We start from the raw sequence: 25,656 nt of genomic DNA, 5'->3' as shown, positions 1-25,656 counted from the left end.
GTAATATAAGCGTGCAGTCCTGTGTTATTCAGAGAAGCGGGGTGAATTTGCTGTAAGGTGAGGATAAAAGAAACGGCAGCAGTAGTTGTTAAGATAAGGTAATAAAAAAGAGTGAAAGAAACAGACACTGGGCCTGTACCATTTGTGCTCAGTAACATTTGGCGCAGAGGTCAGTGGTTCGAATCCCGTACAGGCCTGATCTTTTTTTTTTTTTTTTTTTTCCGGGTCTGATTTTCGCTATTGCTTAAATAGCGCTATCTACTGCGAGGATCGTGCATCATATGTATATTTGGCGTTTCCTTTGTGCAATTTTTGAGCAAAATATAGGTTTAGAACACTTTGCAAGCGTGAAAGTCATTGAAAAGCTAACACATAACCTGTCACTGGATAACGTTTCCCAGGCCTAATGCGATCTTTATCTAGTAGTATAACGGATATTTGACTAAAATGACGTTCGGTAAGAAGTCAAATTAACCATGAGTTTTTTCCCGCTAATTATAAATATCCCTAAATCTCGCACATATTTGCAAGCAACTCTTTAAAGCTAAGTTTCAAGCAATTTTCCTTGACTTTGACTTATAAACTATTATTATTGCGAATAACGAAAAATAAAGGTGACAACTTCTACCCGATAAGCTGGAGTATTCTCATTATGTGTTTGCTGGATAATGTATGGATAGCATAGGGAGAAGTTACACGTGAGTCTCTTCTGGGAGTTAAACGGTTTACGGTTTCGTGCGTCCTGAGTTAAGAACTAGGAATTAGAATATAACAGAAACTGTGGCAGACAAAGAAGGATTAGTTATATTCTTATGATTTTATAATCTCCCTCCCCCCCCCTTTCGTCATTGGCAATTAATCGGTTTTCAGTTTTCCACAGTACCCCCCTTTAAAATCTGTTGGCACGACTGATCCCACCTCCGTTCCCACTGAAAATCATTTGTTCCTCCTCCTCCTCCCCCCCCCCCTCCTTTCGTCATTGGTAATTAATCGGTTTTCAGTTTTCCACAGTACCCCCCTTTAAAATCTGTTGGCACGACTGATCCCACCTCCGTTCCCACTGAAAATCATTTGTTCCTCCTCCTCCTCCCCCCCCCCCCCCCCAAAAAAAGTCCTTCCCCTCTCAATCGATAAATAAGAGCTAGTCCCTTTTCCCTTTAGCCCCCTGGTCAGAGTAAGGGTGACCAACTGGTTCCTACTAATGACGACGGGCGTTCACAATTTTTTTTAATTTGGAGATTTCACGATCATGCATCTGAACACAACAACTAATAAATAAGAGCCTTAATGGTTGATAGCCTTTACGGCTAACGGATTAAATGTTGGCAATTTTACAGCTAACGGTTTAGTTCTTTTCGCTACGTTTTAAATTATGGTTAATTTTTTTTACGACTAACAGTTGAATTTATTTTAATTTTTACACTTAGCCGTTGTACACCTAACGGTTGATCCCTTTAAGACCCTCTTTTAACCTTTTCCTTCGTTAGCTAGCCATCTTCAATTTGTTCCTTCTCGATTTATTATTACGTCTTTTGAGATTTAACTATCTTACTCATCAAATGTTTTGTAGTTTATTTACAATACGAGTTCATCGTCGCCATCCTGAGCCATCCTTGTACCTTGTTGGTTTAATTTATAATTGCTTCCTTTCCATATTCCATCTCATCGAACAAAATTGAAAGAGGTATAAAATGAGAATGATGCACGCGAATAATACTACTGTGGGTAAACCTACATGATATCTTAATTATAAAAGATGAAGAAATGATCTCAGTTTTATCTTGAACTATTCTCTCCAATATTTGTTATTCTTACTTAATATTCGTATTTATAAGACACTTTCGTTATTCTTTTTTCCCATATTCGTTCTGCCTTCATCTGCATCTATTCTTCCTGCTGAAAACGAAATTTTAGAGCAAATATTGAGCAATGTCTTTGGTTCATTACCTGGCTTATTTACTTCTTTGTCTACGACAAAAAGGATTTTATGGTCTTCTTCTCCTCCGGAAATGAATGAAATGAATAACTGAATAAATGAGTGGATGAACAAATAACAAAGAAATGGATGAATAATCGGATGAATGAGTAAGTAAGTAAATTAATAAGCAGATGAATGAACGCCTGAAATGACTGAATGGAAGGTGAATGGGTAAATAGGTGAGCGGCTAGCTATGGGAGTGGAGCGAGAGATCGAGGTAAAGATGCAGTCTGAAATGACTGAATGGAAGGTGAATGGGTAAATAGGTGAGCGGCTGGCTATAGGAGTGGAGCGAGAGATCGAGGTAAAGACGCAGACATCGATGTAGCTCCAGAAAGATGGGAATGACGGTAGGAAAGGACGAAAGAATGGATAAATAAACCAATGATTAATTGAATAAATGAATGAACGAACGAACAGACGTCTTGATAAATAACTGGACGCCATGGATAGCAAACGAATGGAATTTACTCTAGTAATTTTGCGATATACTTCAAACGTACTGGATTCCTGCAAGAGGTTCACCACTGAGTGTCTCTCCATCTCAGGTGTATCATCACGGTTTGAAACTGGTGTTGATCTCGTCTTTGGTAGCTCAACAGACCGCGGGCCAAATAACTTCCGGGTAGCATGTTGTACCTAAACCAAAAAAAAAAGAGAACAAATGCTGGTTTTTTTCTTTTTCTTTCTTTTCTTTCTTTTTTGCCAACTGAAGAGAAAATTAGAGAACAAAGTCGAAGGCTCCCGTGCGCGTGGGTATGTATGGATCTGTAAATCACTGAAAGACCTTGGGAAAAAGCTTGATATATGAAAAGGAACTATCAAAGGCAAACGAGATAAGATACAATGAAATATATGAAGTTCATATATTTTGTACTGCGGTATTAGATACATATGATGCACGATCCTCGCAGTAGATAGCGCTATTTAAGCAATAGCGAAAATCAGACCTGAAAAAAATCAAAAAAAATTTTTTTCAAGTCTCATTTTCGCTATTGCTTAAATAGCGCTATCTACTGCGAGGATCGTGCATCATATGTATCTAATACCGCAGTACAAAATATATGAACTTCATATATTTCATTGTATCTCATTTATCACTTTCACGGGTTTATTACGAATCAACTTAACGGCCTACTCCCAGTTGGCTTGTTAGCTCAATTGGTAGAGCGCTGCACTAGTATCGCAGAGGTCAGTGGTTCGAATCCCGTACAGGCCAGATTTGTTTCAGGTCTGATTTTCGCTATTGCTTAAATAGCGCTATCTACTGCGAGGATCGTGCATCATATGCAAACGAGATAGTTATGAATCTAATTATACATTGAAATTACTCTGATTCATAACTAGTAAACGTTTTTTTCATGCAGTAGTTAGGATCTTTACGGCACATCGCAAGAATCTTCCTTTAATTGAGAATTATAAAAAGAAAAACTTTGATTTAGTCTTTTCCTACCTCCTCGTCAAGAACACAATGAAAGATAAGAAACACGATTCCCTAGAAACACAACAAAAGACTCAAAATTAAATAGTCATATACACATTTTTTTTTTAACCAAGTAAGAGTTGCATGTTTGCATGGGCAAGAACGAATATTTTTAAAACCATCAGGAAGCCTCGGTATCGCCTTGTTTGGTATGAACGGAAATCCCTTGTGATTTTGACTAACACTCCGGCTCTTCAGAAAATGAGATAGTGCAAGAGTAACTACTACCAAAAATGCAAGTAAAGTTTAAATAAATCTGTTTGATTAGTATGGCACAGCGTCAGTGAAAAGAAGCCACAGTGGCAAAAAAAATTAAAAGCCAAATTTTAAGTGTAAAAAAGAGATTATATTTAGAGAGTTTCTACTCGCATTGTTTCTGTATTTTGAAAGTTTTAAGGACCAGTCATAATTTTCGCCTGAGGGGAGGGGGGTTGGGTGGAGGATCTTGCATGATAACATGAGTTTTAGGGGAATGATGGAGGATCAGTCCAATTAGTGTTCGGTAACAGAGTACGAAGGAGAATATAGAAAATTGACTGCCAATAATGGGAGGAATCGTAAGAATATTACAGAGACATAAAGGAGGATCATGGCGTAAACTTATCGTGATGCAGTCAAAATCCTCTGACCCTCCCCTCCCTGAGCGATGAAAAATGACCCGTCCCTTGGGAACGCTAGATATCAATTGAATTATATTTAAATCTTGATCTACATGCCTGTGAGGAGTTTAACAGAATGAAGATATATGCTACGGCATGATGGAGCTCTACGAAAAAACCAAACAGCCAGGTAACCCCGAGCAACGGGAGCAAGGCGACGGTACTTCTGATGCCCTTCCTGGTAAGAAACAATTGGAGAAGATAGTTCATCGACACTAAAATTACGATTTAAATGTTTACGAAATGGAGCAACGTAGTTCATAGGGAATGCAAATAATTTCCTTACTTTGTAGCTTGTATGCTATCACCTCCGTATCTAGTGGATATTTTCCCAAATATGACGCGAAGCAGAATTACAAATAATACAGTATTTGCCTGGAAGATAAATCAAGATAAATAAATAGTCTTCTTCGATAGTCACTGGAAAGAAAGATCGTTAGAATTAAAATATATCATACCACAAGAATCCCTAATATGGGTCCTTTGTAAATCCATACACTCCCATTGATCCAACATCTGTGGGAGAGATAATTGCCTATTTCAGTCGACGCAGTCAAGTATTTCCAATTCAAAACGTTTTACATCACAACATAGCGATCTTCATCTAAGGAGCAGTGTTGGATGAGATATTTTTCTAATATTCCCTAGAGTTTCAGAGTTTTTGTTTAACCAAAACCAAATTGTGAAGAGGAATTCCTCGAACCAAGAGTAGGCTATTCCTTCAACCTGTTTCGGGGTATTTTAAAGACCTATCTTAGTACCCAGAAAACGAAGAGTTTCAGAGTTTTTGTTTAACCAAAACCAAATTGTGAAGAGGAACTTGCGTTGGAAAGAAGGAACCTTTCAACGAACATACCTGCGTCGCTCATTTCTAGCGGTGAGTTGGAGAGCACCACAAGATATATCTGTATACGAAGGCTTCCCCATGTCAAATGTGGACGAACTGATAGCAGCCACCAACCCCGTGATAACAGTAGGAATTCCTTAAAAAGGAGAACACAGAATGCAATAACAATTGAAGCTTACATAAATTGCCTTATCCTGAGTCTGTCTATTTGAAAAAAAGTTACTTTCTTTTTATTTTTTTGATGTAAGATGTAGCGTGAAGTACCACTGCCATAAACAGTCTACCATACCGTATTGAAAACAGTAGTTTTCAATACGGTATGAAAACGTATTTCGGTGTCGACTGGGAAGTATTTTCATTGGTCTTTTGCAAACTTATAACTATATAGCCAGCCTTTCTCTATCCTCAATCCCATTCTTCAGTTCCTAAGAGAAAATACAATGTAGCTGCCACACCCCGTAATTTAGGTTTTTGTCTTTTTTAGGCTGACAACAAAAAGGGTCGAGCGAACTACTGCAGCTGTGTCTCTGCCAGAAATAATTATTAAATCAATTAAAATCGCTGGATCAAATAGGAAATAAAATGGATAATTACCCCATCCGAAGGCCACGTATGCCACATATTGTTTCTTCGCTGAAAATACTTTAACCAGCTTGATGTAGAGATTTATTCCTTCCACAAGCATCCATGTAAATATTGCCGTGTGGAAGAAATACTGAATGACCGTCACCACTGTACATAAAGCCTAAATAAACGAAACATTAAAAGATGCGCGGTTAGGTAGGAAATATTATTATTTCATTCTCAGTCATCTTACATCCAGTACAAATTCTACGTTATTTTCATTTTGCTTTGAAGATTTGCTCACCGTATGTTTTTCTCTTGTATCAAATAAAGTCTTATCCATAATATACACAAGATTTCCAAGACCCAGCGACAAAAGGAGACTCTTGTGTATGAACAGCTTTTCTGAACTCTTTAACCTAAAAAAAATGAACTCAAGACTTGAAAAAATAGTGTCAATGCCGTCTATTTAAAATACATATCCTCCTCCAAATATAACTCCTTCATCATTTCTATAATCCCAAGAGATAATCAAGCTAGGTTCTTTCGCATGTCATACAATATTACTTGCCCTAAGAAGGACCGCGAAAGGACTGAGACCTAGGGTTAGGTTTACGACGAGGAGCAGGATCATGTTCGTGTAACTAGTTGAACGCATCCCGATTGAGAAACGTAAAATGTAAAACCAAAGTAATCACATGGACAATCTCAATAGAAAATGTCATAAGATGGTGGGAACTCAAACTGATGAGGAGTAAGGTGTCAGAGGCTGGAAAAGCGTGGGTGACAGACGTTATTGGTTTTAGTTTGACTCTAATTGGTTGAAATAGTGGCGCGATTTTCTGAACCAATCATTGAGCAAAGTAAAGCAAAACTGAAGCAATCTCGAACTACATGCGACACTTGATACAAAATTGATCTAAAAAGCGGTTAAAATGGCAGAAATGCCAGGTATAATTATTGACGAGAGTACTGATTTAAACAATTTTCCTTGGAACTCGTAAAAAACTTACCTTAACGCCGTCAGTAATATGAGAGCCAGTAACACTGCTGCTGTAGAAATACACATTAGCACTAGTTCCATATTAGTTTGGATTTCTTTGTGCTTTTGATGTTCATTCAATATGTCTTTGTTATAAACGACGGCTCCGGCCTCCTAGGATAAAACAGGAACGTAAGAGAATTACCAGTTGTTCACTTTACACATTACAAAGACAAGGAGTTACTTGAATTAGATCCTGAGTCCCTTCCTAGTCACTTCTCATCTTCTTTCTCTGAACAAAATCTATGCATGGCGCCACAACCTTTCTTATCTATTAGAACATAGCTGGCAGAGTCGCGCAATCAAATTCATTATACGTAAGCGTGCTCAAAATCCCGATAGTGCACGCTGATAGCGTCAGCAAATCCGACTTCGCCAGAAAAATGTTTTTTTCGCGCGAGCGGCCATTGCTAGTGCGGGGAAAAGTAATACATTTCGCGACAATAATGGATACAAACAAAAACTCGGCCTGCTATTCCGAAAACGAAGACAATGTTTCGACCTTTTCCCATGGGCTAGAGGTCTTAAATGAGGCAGAAAAAGAGAAAAACAAAGGGAAAGGAGACTCGGCATCAGCGCCGTCACGATTCGCTTCAGCTGATATTGTTGTCCGTTTTTCGCGTCGCATTTGATGCACAATTCCACCGGCTATGTTCTAAAACAATTGGTTCATGCTTTCAGCTGTGCACTATCGAGTTATGGAGCAGGTGGGAAGTTTGGAGAGCACTCAAGAAGCTAGAGTTGCCCTCTGCTATCGCCTCGGGCAACTCTTACGCTTCTTTCGTGCTCCCCAAACTCCCCGCGTGCTCCATAACTCGATAGTGCACGCTAACGCATGAACCAATTGTTAAATATAAACAAGGTTTTTAAACCAGCTGACATGAGAAAAATCACATTACCTCATCAAACTTTAGGTTCGTGCAGTTGTTAGCCCGCAGTAGATCGCGTATTTCCTCATCTGTAAGCTCCTTAGTCCCACGAAAGAAAAGACAATATTGACACAATATTTGACCAAGATGAAAAAGAGAAAATCATGATTAAATACAATTTTTACCTTTTAAGTGAGCACATCTTTTTAACCATTGAGATTTATACATTTATGGGACATTTTGGCGTCAAACAATAAGATATTTTCCCCCAATTTAGGGGAAAATCGTGAAAAAAATTCAATTTCCTCCAAGCAAAGATCTACAAAGTTAGGGATCTGAGCATTTTTGAGACTGTCTCTTATCGTAAATAACTAAAATTAGGCTAGACTTGCAAGTTCCATTGGGCTGATAGTGCACGATAGTTAAGTTAAACACTTTTCAACGACCTACCACATTTCCATCTGGAGCGCTAGCGTTATTAGCTTTTGTTGTATTTGCCGTTGACATGTTACCCGTGGTGTTCCCGTTATCGACAGGTACTGAGATAGGTTTTGCCACCTCTCTTGGTAGCAGCTGAGCTGTGTTTAACTGAAGAGATAGTTCTCGCCTCTGTATTACGATGTGAAATGGCGGCGCGGTTGGCCTGAAGTTGTCCACGACGTTCGGCTCGGTACTGTAAGATTAATTGAAAAGAAGATTAAGATGCGATAACGAAGAGACTGGATAGAAATCCCCTATTTATGTCTTCCTAAAAATGTAAACCTCTAAAGGTATTTTTAGTAACAAGGTGTTTGGTCACCTTGGTGTACTGTCACGCATGTAAATCACTGTTGCTTTAATTTCTAAGGGTGTGAACGATCACACTGGATGCAAGTTCAAGAATACAGGTTTTCCATAATTGGGAATGATTTAAAGATAAGGTTAGAGTCACCACTTTAGGAACACACCATGCAAATATGAGGGGGTTAGTCTCTTAGCGTGATATCACCCTTCCACGATAGAAAAGGCTTCATAGGTTTAACAATTTAGCTGCTTTGTCTCAACTTTTAAAGTTTTATTTGTTCGATTTTAAGGCTGCTGTTAGGGGTGAAGAATGCATAAGTATTATCCACTTCGAATTTTTAACTTTGAAGTTCGATATGGTGACTCTAAGGTGAAAATAGAGGTGTTCTACTTGTATATTTAACTTCTCGTGCCCACACAAGATCCTTTCGAAAACAACAATACTTTCATAAAGAAACACGTTTTCCCGTCTGATCACGAGAATGAGATAAGCGTCCGAGAAATCGAGCCTCAGGCCTTCGGTTTCTGCACCTTTGCGCTCAACCACCGAGACACAGAGACTCTACGGTGGGCACAGCCATTATAAGGTTCACATGTGACACGCGTCCCGTATTCTTGGTTTTCACGTGACGTCATTAAAATTATCAGTCCTAATGAAATTTTAGTTTAGTCAGTTGATCGAACAGTTGAAGACTTTTGTCTTGTGATAAAGCAAGGTTAACTTTCTAAGCTTTTGCGTGACACGATATTAACATACTGTCACGTAAGTCAAAAAGGTGACTTATCTGCTGAGATTTCGCAATCTGAACAGTCCTTGCATGAGAATTAGTACCCATCTAGATGTTTATGAGCACTCAGAAGACGATTACAGGCTTTTTAATTTATAGCAAAACTCGATACCATATGTTTTTGTCCCTCAGAGAGACACCAACATGGTGTCTTCACAAAGTCTTATAAATTTGAGGAAACCTTTCTTTGAATATCTCTCGCACAAAACATCGCACAGATCTGAATCTTTGCGAGAATATTTAAATATTCATCTTGTTTTATCTCTTTGATTTTTGAATTTATTTGTTCAATGGTTTTATTGATGGTGGGACAATTAACACCGGCAATACTGCTAAAATCAGAAACGGTATGGTCACTTACGTATATTCTCGGACTGGAGAAAATCTTATCTGGCCAAAACGGTAGGCTTCGGTATCATTGGGAGCCTGACGGAGAAACTCTAATGCCTTATCGACATGATAGTTTCGATCAGAAGCCTATGGGAAACAAATATTACACTTTTACATTCAGGTAACATGAATTTATTACTTTAAAATAAAATTTTAATCAATCAACTGTGGAAAATCACTCATGCAACGATCTCACCTCATTACGCTTGGTGATTGGTTTAAAAAAAAGAACACTCCTGCACCCCCCCTCTCAACCAATTAGATGTAATACTGAAAGCCAGCGTAGCCTGGAAACTAAAGTTTGCCGCGCATGAGATCTGGCTTATGTTTTCCCAAAGTGTACTTCATTCTGAGTTAGCGTAGATATTTTGTTGGTCGTGGTTTCGTGATGGTTAATCGAAAACACTTCGATTATTAATCATAATTTCATAGGCAGGTCGCACTGCTAATTAATAATAAATACTTTGAATCAATCAGAACCAGCCCACTTTCTGCGAAAAGAAAACAACAAAAACAATTATAACAGTTCATTTCAATCACGAGTTTCCTCTCTGAAGCTCAAATTGTTTCTTTTGAACCAAGATCACAGTAGTTGTTGCTTACCAATTTCGGTCGTCCACAAAATGATGTTTTTCGCTCGTAAATCGGAGATGATAGAAGAGTTTTGATGAAATGCTGAAAACAGGACCAAATGATTAATTTCTTCATACTCCTCTGCAAAATTCTATTTAAAGCATGATTTCACATGACATCACGATGGTAATATCTTTTCATTCACCAAAACAACTCAATGGTGGCCATATTGGCGGCCATGTTTCTACTCACATTCTCGCATCATCTGAACTTTATTTCAATTTTTACGTTCCCATTGATGACATTTTAAATAGCCAATGATATATCCCTATTTTGTGCTTTATTAGATTTTAAACTTTTAAACTGGCCAATGAGAACAAGTATTTCTCTTAACAATGGATCTTCTTGAAGTTCGTACCTGACAATATTGCAGCGCTTTACCAGCATTTTGCACAGTGAGTGGTGTAAGTGACCGTGTTACGTTGTAAAACAAATCTATGAACAGCTCATGAAACACCCTGATATTCGTGAATTCCCCGTTCTCTGCAGCGGTAGCCAGATCGTTTGACACATTGAGGAAGTTTGAATCATTGCGATTTGCGAACTAAAGTGGAGAAGCATTTTACAGGTAAGTCTAAGAGCTCGTAGGTAATGACTATTTGAAAAAGATAATTTAGAAGAATTCACATAATCTTCTTTGAATTGGCGTATCTCGTTCACATAACGATTTTTCCACGTTCCACAGAGCTTCTTAACAAATCTCATTTCTTTTTCATGAAACGACTCAGAGTACAGCTACTCCCCCATGAATGGGATGTTGCAATCAGTTTATGGAAGGTCAAGTTAGCTCTTCCCCTCACATTTTTTCAGGCTTCACTGCCAGTAACGTAGCAGCCATACACATTGCTGAGTGGAGAGAGGTACCTATAGAATCAATTTTCTTGCCTCAAAACGCAATACTCTCGTATCCTTCGATCTGGAGCCCAGAACTTTGATAGTCACTCTATTGACTTTACATAAATAGTAGAACTGGACAATAACCCTAAACAGAAGCATGGATATCATCAAAAATAACCTAAAAGATATAGAAATTTCACTGCTAGCCCTATTTGCATCCGGAAGGCATAATGGAACTTACCTTGTTCCTAAAACTCTCCAACGTGGATTTTCTTTCACAAGTACAGGTGCTCAGGTGTTGCCATACAGTGTAATAAGGCATCATACATTTGCTTCCGAATATCCCTATTTAATTACAGTACAGATTGAACACATATATATGTTATTGACGGGGCAGTAGATCCATATGGTAGCGAACTGTGCCCCAAGGTCTTAAGTAAGGCCTGGGGCTAAAGGGAGAGGGCCGTACTCAACTGATCTAGGGCACAGCTTTCCCAACTACAGACGAACCTAGACCGGTCAATAACTTTTTTATTATTTTCTGCTGGTGTCACTTTTTACTCATTTGCGACGAATGACCCGGATAAAAGTCTGGACCGTTGTGCGTTCTGCATAAAACTGGACCAGTCATGAGCATACGATTAGCCAATCAGGTTCAAGGATTTAAGATTGCGACCTGCTGATATTCCTCAGAGAAGAAATAATATATTTAAAAAGAGAAGTATAATCGTTTGTCTAGCGATGTGGTCACTTCGTATACATGTGGATCGCAACGTTTCGACTGCATACTGCTAGTCTTCTTCAGACAATGAGGTTGCGATGAGATACGCATCGCCTATATACTAACGTCGGCTTTTGACACTAGTGTCTGATTGTAAACACAGGTGTCCGATTTTAGTCTTTAGTATTGGAAAACTTATTTGAGCTGGTTATAAGTAACGTTTTAAGATGAATCTGATATTACCTGCCCAGGATGAATTTGCTACGGCACATGATTTAAGAGTTTCACTTCCGACTTGAGCTCTCACCCAAAGAAAACCATGTGATTCTTCAGTAGCGCAATAGTCTGAAAATAGATAGTAGTGAACATTAAGAAAATAAGGGAAGCAGTCTGTTTATTAACAAAGGAGTTAAATACAATTTCGTTCGCAAAATTAGCACGCAAGATAATATTTTAAACTCCGTTTTTTCATCAAATCCCTTAAGACACGGTACCATTTAATTCACATTTCGCTACCGCCTATTTTACTTTTATGCCTTTTTCGATCATCTATTCTTCGATTGAGTTTTTGGTCATTTTATCTCTTTTGATTACATAATTTCTACCTCTTTCCAAAATGTCACGTTGTTCATAGACGTAATTCCTTCTTTCATGTCTCCCTTGTTTTTCGCTGCTTTTACTTTAAATTCCATGCAAAAACAATTTAGAAGTATTTCACAAATATACCAAAGTTAATTTTCAGAAACTCACACTGATTGCAGTTTCGTTCGTCTGAGTGATTGGCGCAATCTTTCCAGACATCACACCTGTCCCCAAGGGATCGTATCTCGTCCCCACTCTCGCACAGAAAAAGGTCGTCTTTTGATATCAAGGACAGCTCTCGTAACCCTGTGAGCAGATGGCATACAGAAAAAAAAATCAGGGTTCCACTCATTAAGTTGAGGGTACAGGAGAATGGAGGAAATGTTTAGTCGGGCGCCCCGTTAGAGACCTGAATCTATGTCGTGTCGCTTTCCTAGTACTTTAGGTTCTAATTCAGTGCAATAAGGTTGAGAGCAAGTTTGAATCGAATAGAGCCGCACCTGGTATCGCTCCAGTACAGGTCGCTTTACTGTTAGAAACGTAACACCCAGGCCTGACTTGCAAAATAGAGCTGCTGCAGTAAAAGTCAACGCCATTTTGCGCCCAATGATCACCATCGTAATACAATTTTCCGTTCCACCTGCATGCTGAGGGGGACGAAGAAAACAATTAAAAAAACAACAAAAACAAAACCAGAAATCAAAACAAAAACAAAATCAAAACAAGAGATAATGATGTCGATAGCGAAGAGCCGGAGAACGATTCGAAATTTCGCCTGAAATGTGAAAACAATCCTCGTCTGGAGGGGTGACCAAAATAACAAAATTATCAAAAGGAAACGTTACCCTTTCAGTGAGAACAGATATTATCCATAAAGTGCATATTTAAAAATGCACATCAATATAACTCATTCGTATCCTCCAAGAAACATATCTGGAAAAAAGAGGTAAAATTGTATTACCAAGAGTTACAAACTAACCTTTACAAACTCCGTGGTTTTTCTTCATAAAATTAGCCACGTTACATTCAAATTGTTCGCAGTTTTCACTGAAATTCGGTTCGTTGTTGATAACAGTTGGCTTTTTCATTCCAAGCTGGAGAAATGAAACTAGTAAGAGCTTCCTTGTGCAGCGAATCTTGCCGTGAGTGCAGCTGCACTTAATACAATTGCCAACAGACCACGTGGCACCCTCGAAGTACTGGATGGAGTCCTCATCGCGACAAGTGACCTCTGAAAAGGAGAATTAACAAATTTTTTATAAAGAAATGATGAAGATAAAGATAATTTTTTAAAGGTGTCTTGAATAAGGGTTTGTAACCGCTTGTCGCCGTTCCTGTGATTAGCTACTTCAAAAGCGCATAACAACACATGCTATTTTATTAAAAAAAAAAAACAAAAAAAAACACGACCTTCAAAACAACCACAGCTTGAAAAAGTGTCAACATTCAATATAATTAAATCAAATCCTGAATACGTTTTATGCTCCACGAGCACAAATCTAAGGAAAGGTGCATTGGAACTAAAAAAGCTCACCAAAAATTATGAAAAACTTTATTCAAGATCGGTTGTCGAAATACTTTCGCCCAGTGTACAGAGAAGGTAAAATGTTTTCGAGCTATTTATTTTTACAACGAGAGTAACTAAAAAATACTTATGTTTACTTTAAAGGTCAGAGTTGTTACCTGACGAACAATTCTGCAAATGAGAGTTCTTCATGCAGTGAACAGCCTGGTTACATTTCAAGTCATCTGACACAAGCTGACGGCCGCCTGGACACAAGGTAAGGTTTGCCCTCAGTTGATCTGCCACCTGCTGCAAGGCTTGAATAAGCATAATTAAAGAGTCACTAAAGCATTCCAGATAGTGGGAAGGATTCTATCCTTGATATAGAAACATCACTTGACTCTCAACTAAAAATACATTTTTAGCCAGGTTATAGAAATCGTAGACTGGAAATACTGAAATATAGAAGGAAAAGTTTCCCAGCGAACACAAACCGTGTGTACAACGCTTGACAAAGTTAGGGATGAGAAATTTCAGTACCAGTCAGAAAGGATGATCTTGAAAATTCGGGCCAGATTTTTTTTCCAAGGTCCTTCCGGGCCCCTCTCATTGTTTGTCTCCGAACTAACTGACAATCGCAGGGAGATAGGAGCTAGAGAACAGAGCAAGGACTGTTCTAGAGAGGCGTCCCAACAACTATTCGCGTTGCTCTTCCAAATGTGTTCCTCAGTACTTTGGCAATTTGTTTTTAAAAACTAACTCAATGTTCTTTCTCACATGGGAACAATAATTTTTTTTAAATCAAATTTATAGCATGAAATAAGTAACGTTATTCATATGCCATTCAGGCGTTTTACTTCTGGAACCTTAAAGCTCGGCCCACCGAAGAGGTCTTGAATGTTACCGGTGATTTGTCATGAGTCATATTCTTCTCACTTATTTTATTAAGCCTGACTGTATCATATCCATGAGCCACAAAAACTCTACAGCGCCGCTTAACACGACTGAAATTAACTCTTTATAAAGAGGAGAGCATAAGTTTTGTCCCTGCAAAAGAGGACGGGAAGGAATGGGTTGGGGGAAGGGACCTAAGCTTCTTGCTCTTATCAAGAGTGTGCCGCTTGTTTTTCTTTTCAGTGACTGGTCATTATTCGTTGCTTGAGGGAGCAGGAGGGGGGGGGGGATGGAGAATTTGATAGTGTTAGGAAACCCCCATAAGGCTCTGTAATATGCTTATGCATATCCTTAGCAGTAATTTTCCATAGTTCTCCCTTTATACCCTGTTGACGATTACTAACCTCCCCCCGCTCCTCCGCTCCCCCGCTCCCCCGCTCCCTCACTCCTCCGCTCCCCCTGTAAACCATAAGATTCCCTCCCAAGGGATACATAATGACGGGTCCCCTTGGAATTTTAAAATTTTTCCCACGACGAAACGATTTTCATGTATCTCGGCAACGCCCTTCGCTTATAGTTGTGCACTTAAAGTACCTACCTGGGCACTCAGATGCGCAACAAACAGCGCCATTGTAGACATAACAGTCAGGTCTGGTCATAGCTGGACAGACGTTTCGTGGATCACTGTTGGCGCCGGGAAACAAAAACTGACATCCGTCAGATTTCCATGTTTGGCCTTGTAGATAAATACCTTTATCCTGGAAAAATTCCACTCCTAATTGTAATGAGCATGAGTAAGGTAAGTTACTTTAATTTAAAAACCAAATTTTTATGAAAGATAAGTAATGGAATAGTCTGTAACAAACATCAACAATTTCGATTGAAGGCAATGCAAATTCAGAGAGGATATAAGTAACCAAGTCTCGATTGGGTTTGCTGTGTATAGCATTTGATAGGTTTTACATTAAGGTTTGGATATTTGAGTCATTCCTAAATCGTAGCGAAGTAAAGCAATGTTATCATGAACTAATTTCGACACTCGATGCAAAGTGATCTAATTTGCTAAAAAGGACGAGGACAGTTGAGAATAGCAAAGATTTTTGACATGTAATCACAAAAAGTCGAGTAGACCTGGTACTCCAGTTAAATCTGTTTAATTAGGAGCTGGGTATATAACAACGCCCCAACACATAGCTAGCTAATTCCCTGATACCTTCGCAATCATCTCTATTTTCTCTTATAAACTTGGCGACGTTGCACGAAGGCTGAGTGCAGTTCTCGTATTGTGTATAGACACCAATGAAATAGCCAGGGAAGTTAATTCTGAAGGTTCTACTGCACGTCAGCAGACCTCCTTTGCAGTGACATTTCATACATTGAGAAACTGGCCAACCGTTTTCATCTTTTATGAGATATACACCGTCCTCGTTGTCTCTACAAGTAGCTGAAAGAGAATTTCAGAACAAAAGATAACATTTTCGTTTGCCTCTCATGGAGATTTGACTTCGTAAAATATAGAAGTGAATAAGAATGACTCAGAAACTTTATGATTATAGCTTTTAGAAAGACCAAGGCTATTTTTATTTATTTATTTATTTATTGCATTTTTCAGGCGAGAAGATGCAAAGGTCACTCATGGGAAAAACAGTGTAAAATCTCATTTTTTGAGCTCTACCATTTTCCCTTGACTCACTCTTTTGCATTCGCCACCCAATTGCCTCTGCTCGTATAAAAAAGCCCATCTCCTTCACCAAAAAAGGGGGAAAAACAAAACAAAAAAAACATGATACTTAGAAATAGATAAATAACGTCTCAAACTACCATTTTTGCAGTCGTTTTCGTCTGACTTATCCAGGCATTCATAAATCCCGTTGCACTGGTGACTTTCCTGGATAAAGGATTCACCGCTTGCACACTGGAAAAGCTTTCCCTTCGCAGAGAGGACATGATATGCTAACCAGAGATGGAATAAATGATTAATTGTCGACTGAGTGGGAGGGCCGGAAGGGAAAATGTTCAGCTCGTGGTCATGACGTACAGACCGAGCGCAGCGAGGTCACTGCATCATGACTAAGAGCCAAATGTTTTCACACCTGGCCCGACCAAACTCAGTCAATAAGCACTTTATCACGTGATCACTTCCAGATGAAAAACATTTTTAACCTAAATATGACGTACTTTCATGAAAAGAAGGGAGCCTACTCAACAACTACAGCTTTCATTTTCCTCACTTTCTCATTTGGTTTGTTTTAATTTGAGTTCCACGGATTCAATCCATGTTCTTGTAAAATACAAAAAAGTTGTGTTACTGTATGGCTGGACGGCTTTACTCGGACCGGCTTACGTCATCCGTCCTGTTATGCACGTCGGCTTTCACTATGGTTTCACATAGCACATGCGGAACCGTATGGTCATATGATAAGAGATTCACTCTACCTTTATAATCTTTACATGCATACGTGGAAAGGAAAATAACATATCAAGAGAGAAAGTAGAAACACATAACACTTCACTCTTTCATTCTTTTGGAAAAGGTTTAGAGGTGTTGAACAAAATATTGTAAGCTCTTACACTTGTTATGCAGGATTAATGAAAATTATAAACCATTTTGACCAAAGGCAGGTTAAATAACTCATTTTTTTCACTCACCTTCGCATGAACTTAAGGCATCCGGCGTTCTTGATACGAGATCACACCCTTCACAGGTTGGATATAGGTTGACCCTGTACAACCCATAACTTATATTGACATGATAACCAGTGCAGTTTATTCTACCAAGGATGCACGTGCAATGCACGCAAGAACCGTTAGTCCATACTTCTCTGTCTTTCCTAAAGTTTCCGTTGCCATCCATACATATGGGCTGTTCTAAGATGGTGCATGCTATCAAGTTTCCTTGATGGCAATCACACTTTAATGTTGGGCTCTGCAACCACTGGTCACCAGGATTTCTTACATTTCCACGGCTATCAACGCATCTCAAACTCAGCATGCACTGGATGGAAAGGGGTGCGACGCATCGGCATAACGTAAACGGAGTTGACATCCATTCGTCACCGACATTATAGATAGTGCCGTCTGAGGCCGTACAGGTTTGAGCTAACGCGAACAATGAGTAAAAAGGTGAAAAATTGACATCCGTTATAGCATTCTACTCACTACTCTGCCAAGGGGCATTTCATTGGTATTAGAAGCGGAGAAAATGGCAAGATGATACGTGCGCTTTCATCGGTCGACACAGATAGGTTTAGGGGAAAGAAAGAAAGTCTTAAGCACTCTAAACAAAAAACGTGTCTAGTTACGATGATAAGGTTGAGATCGGACGTCAGCATTATCAGGCGCCTCTGGCAGCCGCTTCAGTCCATGTAACGATCTCACCTTCCCTCCCATCCCACCCCAGGGGAGGACATCCACCACATAGTACAGTAATCTCGTGCGTGGGAAATTAACGTCTCCTAACCCTAACCCTGCAGGAGACGGGGCCCACGGTTTATTCGTCCTTATCCGAGAAGACTAGAATATCTATCCACTTCTTGATATTATAGAAAGGTAGCAAATTCTCCTCACTTATTTTAAGACCATGAGTATTGGTCCGGCCGGGGCTCGAACCCTCGACCTCCTGCACAACACAATCCGGCACTCTAACTAATTGAGCTAACCGGGAGTATGTAAATATGTTTGATGAAGACCGATCGAAGAAAGTGTGTGTAATATCTCACTCAATGGCGATTGGTGACCTATACTAACAGGATACGTTTAGTAGGCGCCAAGTAGTAATGTAAGTACTGCATTCTAGATTTCTTTTGGTTAAAGTATAATTACGATTGCATGAAAGGGAAACAAATCTAGCTGAAGGCTTACCAAGGCCAATGGTTGGGAAAAGTGAGAGATTTTGAGCTGTGAATGAAAACAAAAACTTATCAATCAATGAATAGATCAAATATCAAAAAGTGGATGATGATACTTTACTCTATATGTAAATGACCACCCTTACTCAGCCATGAGTTGTAGCAGTTCTTCATGTAATTTGAGTTTAAGCAAAGCCCTCCAGCAATGTCTCTGTACAATGTATAGCTCAATTGTAAATCATCCAATCACAAAACCAAAAGGGACAAGTCATCTTTTTTTGCCTAGGGGAGTTTCAGAAGATTTTGGTGGAGGATCACATGGTTTTCAGGGGAAGAGGAGGGGGGATCAGTCGTCGCCAACAAGTTCTAAAGGGAGACTATGGAAATTTGAACATTACAGAACCTGGTGGGTGAATTCGCCCCCTAAGGTCTAAGGTTCAAACTCTCGTAGGGAGCCAGATTTTCCTTAATCCATCGCCCACGTCAAATAAATAACATAACAGTTCCTCTTATTCAATCACTAAGCGTTAGACTTAACGTCTTATTTTATCTATGAGTAGCTCATTATTTGGTGAAACTTCGAATCAAAATATACGGCGATTTTCATTTCCATTGTTTCTTCAAAACTATTCAAGATTCAATTCTGAGTCCTACCTGTTACATTCGAGAAAATGGCCAGTATGATAATTCCAAAAAGATGTCTTGATTCTTCTTCCATGATAAGCCCAAATTGCGTCTTTTAACTTTAGGAAACAAGAGATAAGAAGAGTAAAGGATGTTTGTCTTTGAAATTTCACAATGGCTGTTGATGACGAAAGATGACCTCTTGTGTTTAATTACGCTCACAAAATCCAACTGTTCAACTGCTCTGAAAATGTCATATTAATTTTCACCTTGTTTGAGGAACAAACTCGAGTTGATGATAACGTCCGCTCAAGTTTTCGAAATGCGTTTTACTACATGAACAAGAGCCATTACTTATGGGCTCCTAACATAAAGTAGTGTTCATTGGATCTTTAATGATCAGTGTTCTTAATGATTTTAATGTGTGGTCGTCCCATTGGTTCGATGTAGGCAATCAGAAAAGGAGATAATGTGGTGAATCAACGTCTGTGAATACATGAATATCACATATTTAAGCTTTGAACTGACAATTGAAGATGAGAGTGATTATCGCAGTCATGAACACAACAAAGCAGCAATAGATCAACAAAGCAGTAATAGATCAACAAAGCAGTAATAGATCAACAATGCAGTAATAGATCAACAAAGCAGTAATATATCAACAAAGCAGTAATAGATCAACAAAGCAGTGATAGATCAACAAAGCAGCAATAGATCAAGAAAGCAGTAATAGATCAACAAAGCAGTAATAGATCAACAAAGCAGTAATAGATCAACAAAGCAGTAATAGATCGACAAAGCAGTGATAGATCAACAAAGCAGTAATAGATCAACAAAGCATTAATACGTATATGATGCACGATCCTCGCAGTAGAGAGCGCTATTTATGCAATAGCGAAAATCAGACCTGAAAAATCAGGCCTGTACGGGTTTCGAACCACTGACCTCTGCGATACTAGTGCAGCGCTCTACCAATTGAGCTAACAAGCCAACTGAGAGCAGGCCGTTAAGTTGATTCGTAATAAACCCGTGATAATAAATCAGATACGATGAATATATGAAGTTCATATATTTTGAACTGCGGTTATAGATACTTCAGTATGATGCACGATTCTCGCAGTAGAGAGCGCTATTTATGCAATAGCGAAAATCAGACCTGAAAAAAAAAATCAGGCCTGTACGGGATTCGAACCACTGACCTCTGCGATACTAGTGCAACGCTCTACCAATTGAGCCTGCTCTACCAGTTAGCTTGTTAGCTCAATTGGTAGAGCGCTGCACTAGTATCGCAGAGGTCAGAGTTCGAATCCCGTACAGGCCTGATTTTTTTTTTTCAGGTCTGATTTTCGCTATTGCATAAATAGCGCTCTCTACTGCGAGGATCGTGTATCATATACGTATCTATAACCGCAGTTCAAAATATATGAACTTCATATATTCATCGTAACCAAAGCAGTAATAGATCAAGAAACCAGCAATAGATCAACAAAGCAATAATAGATCAGGGCCGGTTTGTTCAAAGCTGTGTTGAGATAACCCAGGGTTAGTATGAAATTTGATTTCAGATCTGAAAGCTCTGAAAGAAAAGTCAGCTTAATATCATTTCTCTACAATTTGATGATTGAATGTCCTAAAAAGAACTAGGAAAATTATCCCAAAATGGCTTTTGATCAGAGAAATTTAGAAACCTGGATTATAATTTAACCCTGGGTTAGTGCTAATCGGCCTTTAAACAACTGGGCCCAGAGCGCTGTAAGAGGCAATGTGGTTCATCAAGTCAAGTCTATCAGCTGTCTTGGTGTTGAATCAGAAAAGAAACTTAATTGGAAGATTCACGTCGCCGAACTAATCAAGTCTTGCACTCAGAAACTAAAAGTTTTTAAGGTCTTTATATTTTTTTTACTCACTACTGTCAAAGTTTATTTTTATCTATCCGTTAATCTATGCGTTAATCCTGTGGGGTTCCTGTGGGAAAACCCTCTCTGACAAGCTCGAAAAGATCCACGTGCGTGCCGTGCAGATAATTTACAATGTAGACTGGCACCGATAAGGTGCTAGCCCGTGACAACTGGTCTCTTTGTTTGACGTGTACAAGTTAACAATTTTTCATTTCGGCCCATAACTGTCCCAATAGAACAGTCCAGGTCTCTATCAAAGAACATTGGAAGAAGTATCTTTGCAAATACAACCTACGTAGGAAACTGACCTTTGTGTTACCGCTTTCGAAAACGGAACTCAGTCGCCGATCAATTTACCGCAAATCGATAAACATTTGGCCGATATACAAACTAGGCAGCTATATCCAATTCAAACTTTTTTAAAAATAAACTAATAATCATTTCGTGTAATTTATATATATTTCTGACTTGGATGAAAATATGTCTATCTGAATTGCTTTTGGATCATTGTAAATAGTTTTAGTTTTATTAAGTATTAATATGTAATTTACTTTTTTGATAGCATTTTTACATTTTTATTCATAACACGACCACATCAGCTCTTCTGTAATTTTGAAAATGCATAAATGAATGCTACAACTATGATACCCTTATCTACGTGTACTCAGTTGCTCGTTTTATGAAAATCTATTTACAGTGCGTACCCTTTTCACTCTTAATTTCTATGAAAATGTCAAAGCGTATGTAATAAGGCATATGAAGAAAATTTTATTTTGAAAAGCATTTGTAAAATGTTATCCCCTCCAAAGAGTGTCTTCGCAAGCTATTCAATAGTTGTTGATGTCAACACTTATGCGCTTTGGAACCCTCTACAGCCGATTTGCGACTGATCCTGAACGACCCCAAATTTTAATCTCCGGCCTTCTACTGCATACCTCAGTAACATAGTATCAGCATCCTGTTAAATTATCTGGGTTTTACATATTATGGTTAGACAAGAGTAAACCCAGGTACACTAACCTTTTGTGATTGCAGAGTAAGGCTCCTATATATGTCTCCTGTTTACTCAGTGTTTTTGTTGAGTTAATTCATTGTGTAATTTTCTTCTTTGTACTTGTAATCCACGTTGTCATAAGAATTAAATACTAAAAAAGTGATAAATAAAAAGGATCTTAGCAAAACCGCAAATCCAACGTCTCCTTGCTCTAAATGTTTTTTGCTTGTTCTAAATTTTTTCTAAATTTTTCCTCAACAAGTATGAAATATTCTGAGATAAGCATACATAAATTCATCATCGCATCTGTTTCACCAAGTTCAGTCAATTCTTTTTAAAACGTTCCAGCAACCTTCTAATTGTTAGTCGAGAAAACGCAGAAATTTAGCCAGCCGGTAAGACAGAAGGTAAGACCTGTTAAAATTCCGAATCATAGAATGTGACTTTTGCTTTTTTGGGGCAACTTCGAGTAGCGTTGGTCTAAAAGGTATCATCATAAGCTTTTAAGTGTTATTTTAAATCTCTCAATGATGTATGACCCAGCTGGTGCATTCTTATCTTACACACGAGACTCCGCTATTTATCTCCATAACTCCCATAATCTTTGCGAGAGGGAAAGAGATTTAGAGGTTTAACTTTTCCCCCTAGCTAATCTCAGCAGTTTTCTCTGGGTCAGGAAAAAGGGCAAGTCTTTGCAGGTACTGCTAATTCTTCATACCTGGGGACCAATATATGTTCTCGTAAACAAGACTGTCTTTGTAAACCTGCAGGCTAACAGTAAAAGTGCCACCAATATCCTGATTTGCTTTCAGGTATATTTTTTTCCAAGATGTAAAATTTCAGCTCTAAGTTGCTTTAAATTCGTCATGTTACTCGAGATCTTACAATTATGCCTCGAATCGTTTTTATTGTATGCGTTTCAGTTCTCGTTTTCAAGCTACCAGCTTTTTCCTTACCTTCAGAATTAACCATCCATCTTTGAAGCGTGAAAAACTGAAGTGGTTAACACTTTTTGAATTTAGTTCAATATATTTGCTTCTAAGCTAGAGATGTTCCAACAGAGAAATTTAAGTCGACTTTAATGATTTCTAGCACGCTGTTTTGCATGAGAATCAATGTTGTGTTCATCTGCTGATATCTAAATAAGGGGAACTTATTAGTCATACAGCGTTTCGTGAAAAAAAAAAAAAAAAAAAAAAAAAAAGAAAAGACCAATCGGACATGCCACATGCATTCCTATTAAGGTTTTGCTGTTTTTGTTTCTATTTTTGTTGTTTTGTTTTTTTTGTTTTTTTTCTCAGGATTTTCAATATTGTCGAATGATCATAAATATACAAAATAAATGCGCTTGCATAATGATGTATCGTAGAAACGCTTTTATGGAAAAAAAGAAAAATAAGGCTCATTTCTTTGTAGCGAACGATAGTGGAAAGCTCTGGAGTAAGAGATGACCACACAACATAATCCTCATTCATAATCATTCTAGCATAACGCGTGTTATATTATGATTTATGGTACCGTGTCATATGAGCAATACACATCTACAAACTTACCTTGCACCTGTTGTCGCATTTATAACCTCAAAAGGAACTTTCTTCGAAAAGAAAAAAAATATATTCTTACTTTAATACAACTTATATTCCGGCTTACCTTTCCATATTAAGTTCAGTGATTTGAAAGCAAACGCGGTTGTTGTCGATAAATAACCACAAAAGTAATTAAGCGTTAATCTATGAAGTCATAATTAATTGTAAGACGTTTTGAATACTAATAATCTACTTGAGGTATTTTCACTACGAAAATATGAGATCTTCATAGAACACTTCTATTCAATTTTTGCCCCATTTTTCCATTTTATTTTTAATTTTAAAAGAGTTGATGTGCAAGGGACGAAAATTTTTCTTCAAATTAGATAAATGAAACTATTAGCAAAATTACTAAATGACTGGATAGCTTGACTGAACTGATTAGCTATCAAGGAGCGTCCAATAGTTTGTTTTTTTCCCACCTGCTTTAAATTTCATTGGACCTATATCTGTAAATACAACTGAAATTATTTACCTCTAAGTAGATGCTCAATTTAGTTGAGTTCCCTCAGGATGATAGCTAACTTCGATAGAGATCTGCTGCGATCGCTGACACTCGGGAACAAATGCACGTGAGAGCTAGCAAATGGAAATGTATGTAAAAGGCGATTGCCAAGGAAAGCGATTCTTGCTTGGCAATTATAAGATAACTAATTACTAATTCTTTTGACAATAGTGTTTTCGTTAGCAAAGCAAACTGATTGTCACATCTTCTGGCATCATTAATCACTGGCATCGTCTATCTCTCGAATTTATTTCTACTCCAGTCCTCACTAGTAGTTTAATAAGGCAATAAATTTAGTTAAGAGATGTATATTGATGGAAACATTCTTCTTTTGAAAAAATCAGGAGTCTTAAAGACACTTTGGCAGGTATCGTAAGTGCTCATTTTGGTTCACTAAGAGCGAGTTAATTAATCAAACCATAAGAGCTTTCAAATGTTCATGAGAGCCATTATAATTTTGTGGGTGATGAGACCAAGCTCTAAAAACTAATATTTCGGAATACTTGCCACTCGACACAGTTTTCAAACTGCATTCACGCTGACAAGTTCACTTTAAGGATTACGGGTTTCCCAGCCGCGCAAGCATTCCTTTAGTATCTCCTCGACAGATATTCCTCGTGTACCGATTTTGAAAATAAGGGCTTTTCAAGGAAGAACATACCCAAGGAGTAAATTTGGTCTGGATTTGAGAAAAGTCGAGCAAATCGTAAATGTATCTTCTATGTCTGCAAGTTTTTCTCGAAAAGTGTTAGAATATTTATCTGCTAAAATGAGAAGGGAACAGTTTTTTTCTTAATAAGCTTTCTCTTCATAGAAACTTGTTGGGAAATGCGACTTTGCCTCGAAGGTGTATTCTCAATTCTCCTTATTGTCATAGCATCCATTCCTTTGAAACGTTATGCCGATGAAGTGTTTTGACACCTGGTTGCTAGGCGAGAAAATAACTTAAAAAATCTGGGCGGGTATTTCTCAAGTCATTCAAAGACTAATTTGCTTTGTGTTCAACTTTAGACGTCATTCGAAAGACATGAAAACAATATAGTTGGTTATGAGTTAATCATGATCGAGAACGTTGTTTCGACTATTAACAAGAGAAAAGGGTGGAGTAATGAATAAAAAAAGATATTACTAAAAAAGAAATAAATGTGAACACTGATCAACTGCCAGCATGCACCATTTTAAAGTAATTCCTTTCAATGGCAATGAAAAATCAATCTCTGCGCAAATCCAAGCATCGACCAAATCCAAATATTGTTATGTAGCTAGGAACAAATTACCTACCTTTGATGTGATAAACCGCAGATAATATTTGTTAGTGGACGTCTTTAAACAAAGTGTAAAAGTTCAAATCTGGGTTAATCTCAGTATTACTCCATTTGAATAAAAAAAAGCCAAACAATTGAGGTTTGACAGTAAAAGAAAAGTCTGACGCCCAACAGTAAAAATTTAGATGCGATGTTGTAAATTTTGTTACGGATCATTTCTTCTCACCTCCGCTGCTACCTCAATATGTCTGTTCACGCACGATTGCAGCCAAGATTTAATGCTTTGTGTGAGAATCTATTCGCCATTGGATATTTACAGCCGTCAATTGTGTGCCCACTTGCAAAAGAAGTACTCATCCGCA

At 38.2% G+C, this 25,656-nt stretch overlaps 1 protein-coding gene across 4 annotated transcripts; it reads right to left on the bottom strand.

Annotated features, from left to right (window-relative positions):
• Positions 1–1,213: 1,213 nt before the first annotated feature.
• LOC111333545 (uncharacterized) lies at positions 1,214–25,656 on the bottom strand. Of its 4 annotated transcripts, XM_088727166.1 has the most exons (30): positions 25,311–25,648; positions 24,000–24,103; positions 23,492–23,532; positions 19,077–19,165; positions 18,436–18,471; positions 17,224–17,673; positions 16,396–16,527; positions 15,788–16,018; positions 15,173–15,349; positions 13,860–13,997; positions 13,156–13,407; positions 12,677–12,823; positions 12,345–12,482; positions 11,838–11,939; positions 11,115–11,218; positions 10,395–10,580; positions 10,007–10,078; positions 9,375–9,490; positions 7,893–8,115; positions 7,473–7,541; positions 6,545–6,687; positions 5,836–5,950; positions 5,562–5,712; positions 4,977–5,103; positions 4,579–4,636; positions 4,407–4,495; positions 4,178–4,298; positions 3,432–3,473; positions 2,482–2,617; positions 1,214–1,896 (listed from the first exon to the last, which is right to left on the bottom strand). In XM_088727166.1, the coding sequence occupies exons 4-30, from the start codon at positions 19,138–19,140 to the stop codon at positions 1,829–1,831; spliced, it is 3,687 nt and encodes a 1,228-aa protein (XP_088583292.1). In that variant the 5' UTR covers positions 19,141–19,165; positions 23,492–23,532; positions 24,000–24,103; positions 25,311–25,648; the 3' UTR covers positions 1,214–1,828. The 4 variants fall into 4 exon arrangements, 3 of the variants coding, with proteins under 3 accessions (XP_088583292.1, XP_088583289.1, XP_088583293.1); XM_088727163.1 differs by lacking the exons at positions 23,492–23,532; positions 24,000–24,103; XM_088727167.1 differs by lacking the exons at positions 23,492–23,532; positions 24,000–24,103; positions 25,311–25,648 and adding an exon at positions 22,895–23,035.

The sequence above is a fragment of the Stylophora pistillata genome, chromosome 1 (assembly GCF_964205215.1).
Source record: "Stylophora pistillata chromosome 1, jaStyPist1.2, whole genome shotgun sequence".
NCBI lineage: Eukaryota > Metazoa > Cnidaria > Anthozoa > Scleractinia > Pocilloporidae > Stylophora > Stylophora pistillata.
The sequence above is the reverse complement of the archived record's forward strand: the minus strand, read 5'-3'. Positions and strand labels throughout refer to the sequence as shown.

What these genes read in the sequence shown, in the direction of transcription:
- LOC111333545 (XM_088727166.1), bottom strand. Translation starts at nt 19,140, where the DNA reads ATGGAAGAAGAATCAAGACATCTTTTTGGAATTATCATACTGGCCATT. An exon ending in AGCAAATTCATCCTGGGCAG is followed by an intron (nt 11,219 to 11,837) that starts GTAATATCAGAT and finishes GTAATTAAATAG; the next exon opens with GGATATTCGGAAGCAAATGT. An exon ending in CGAACCTAAAGTTTGATGAG is followed by an intron (nt 6,688 to 7,472) that starts GTAATGTGATTT and finishes GTTTTATCCTAG; the next exon opens with GAGGCCGGAGCCGTCGTTTA.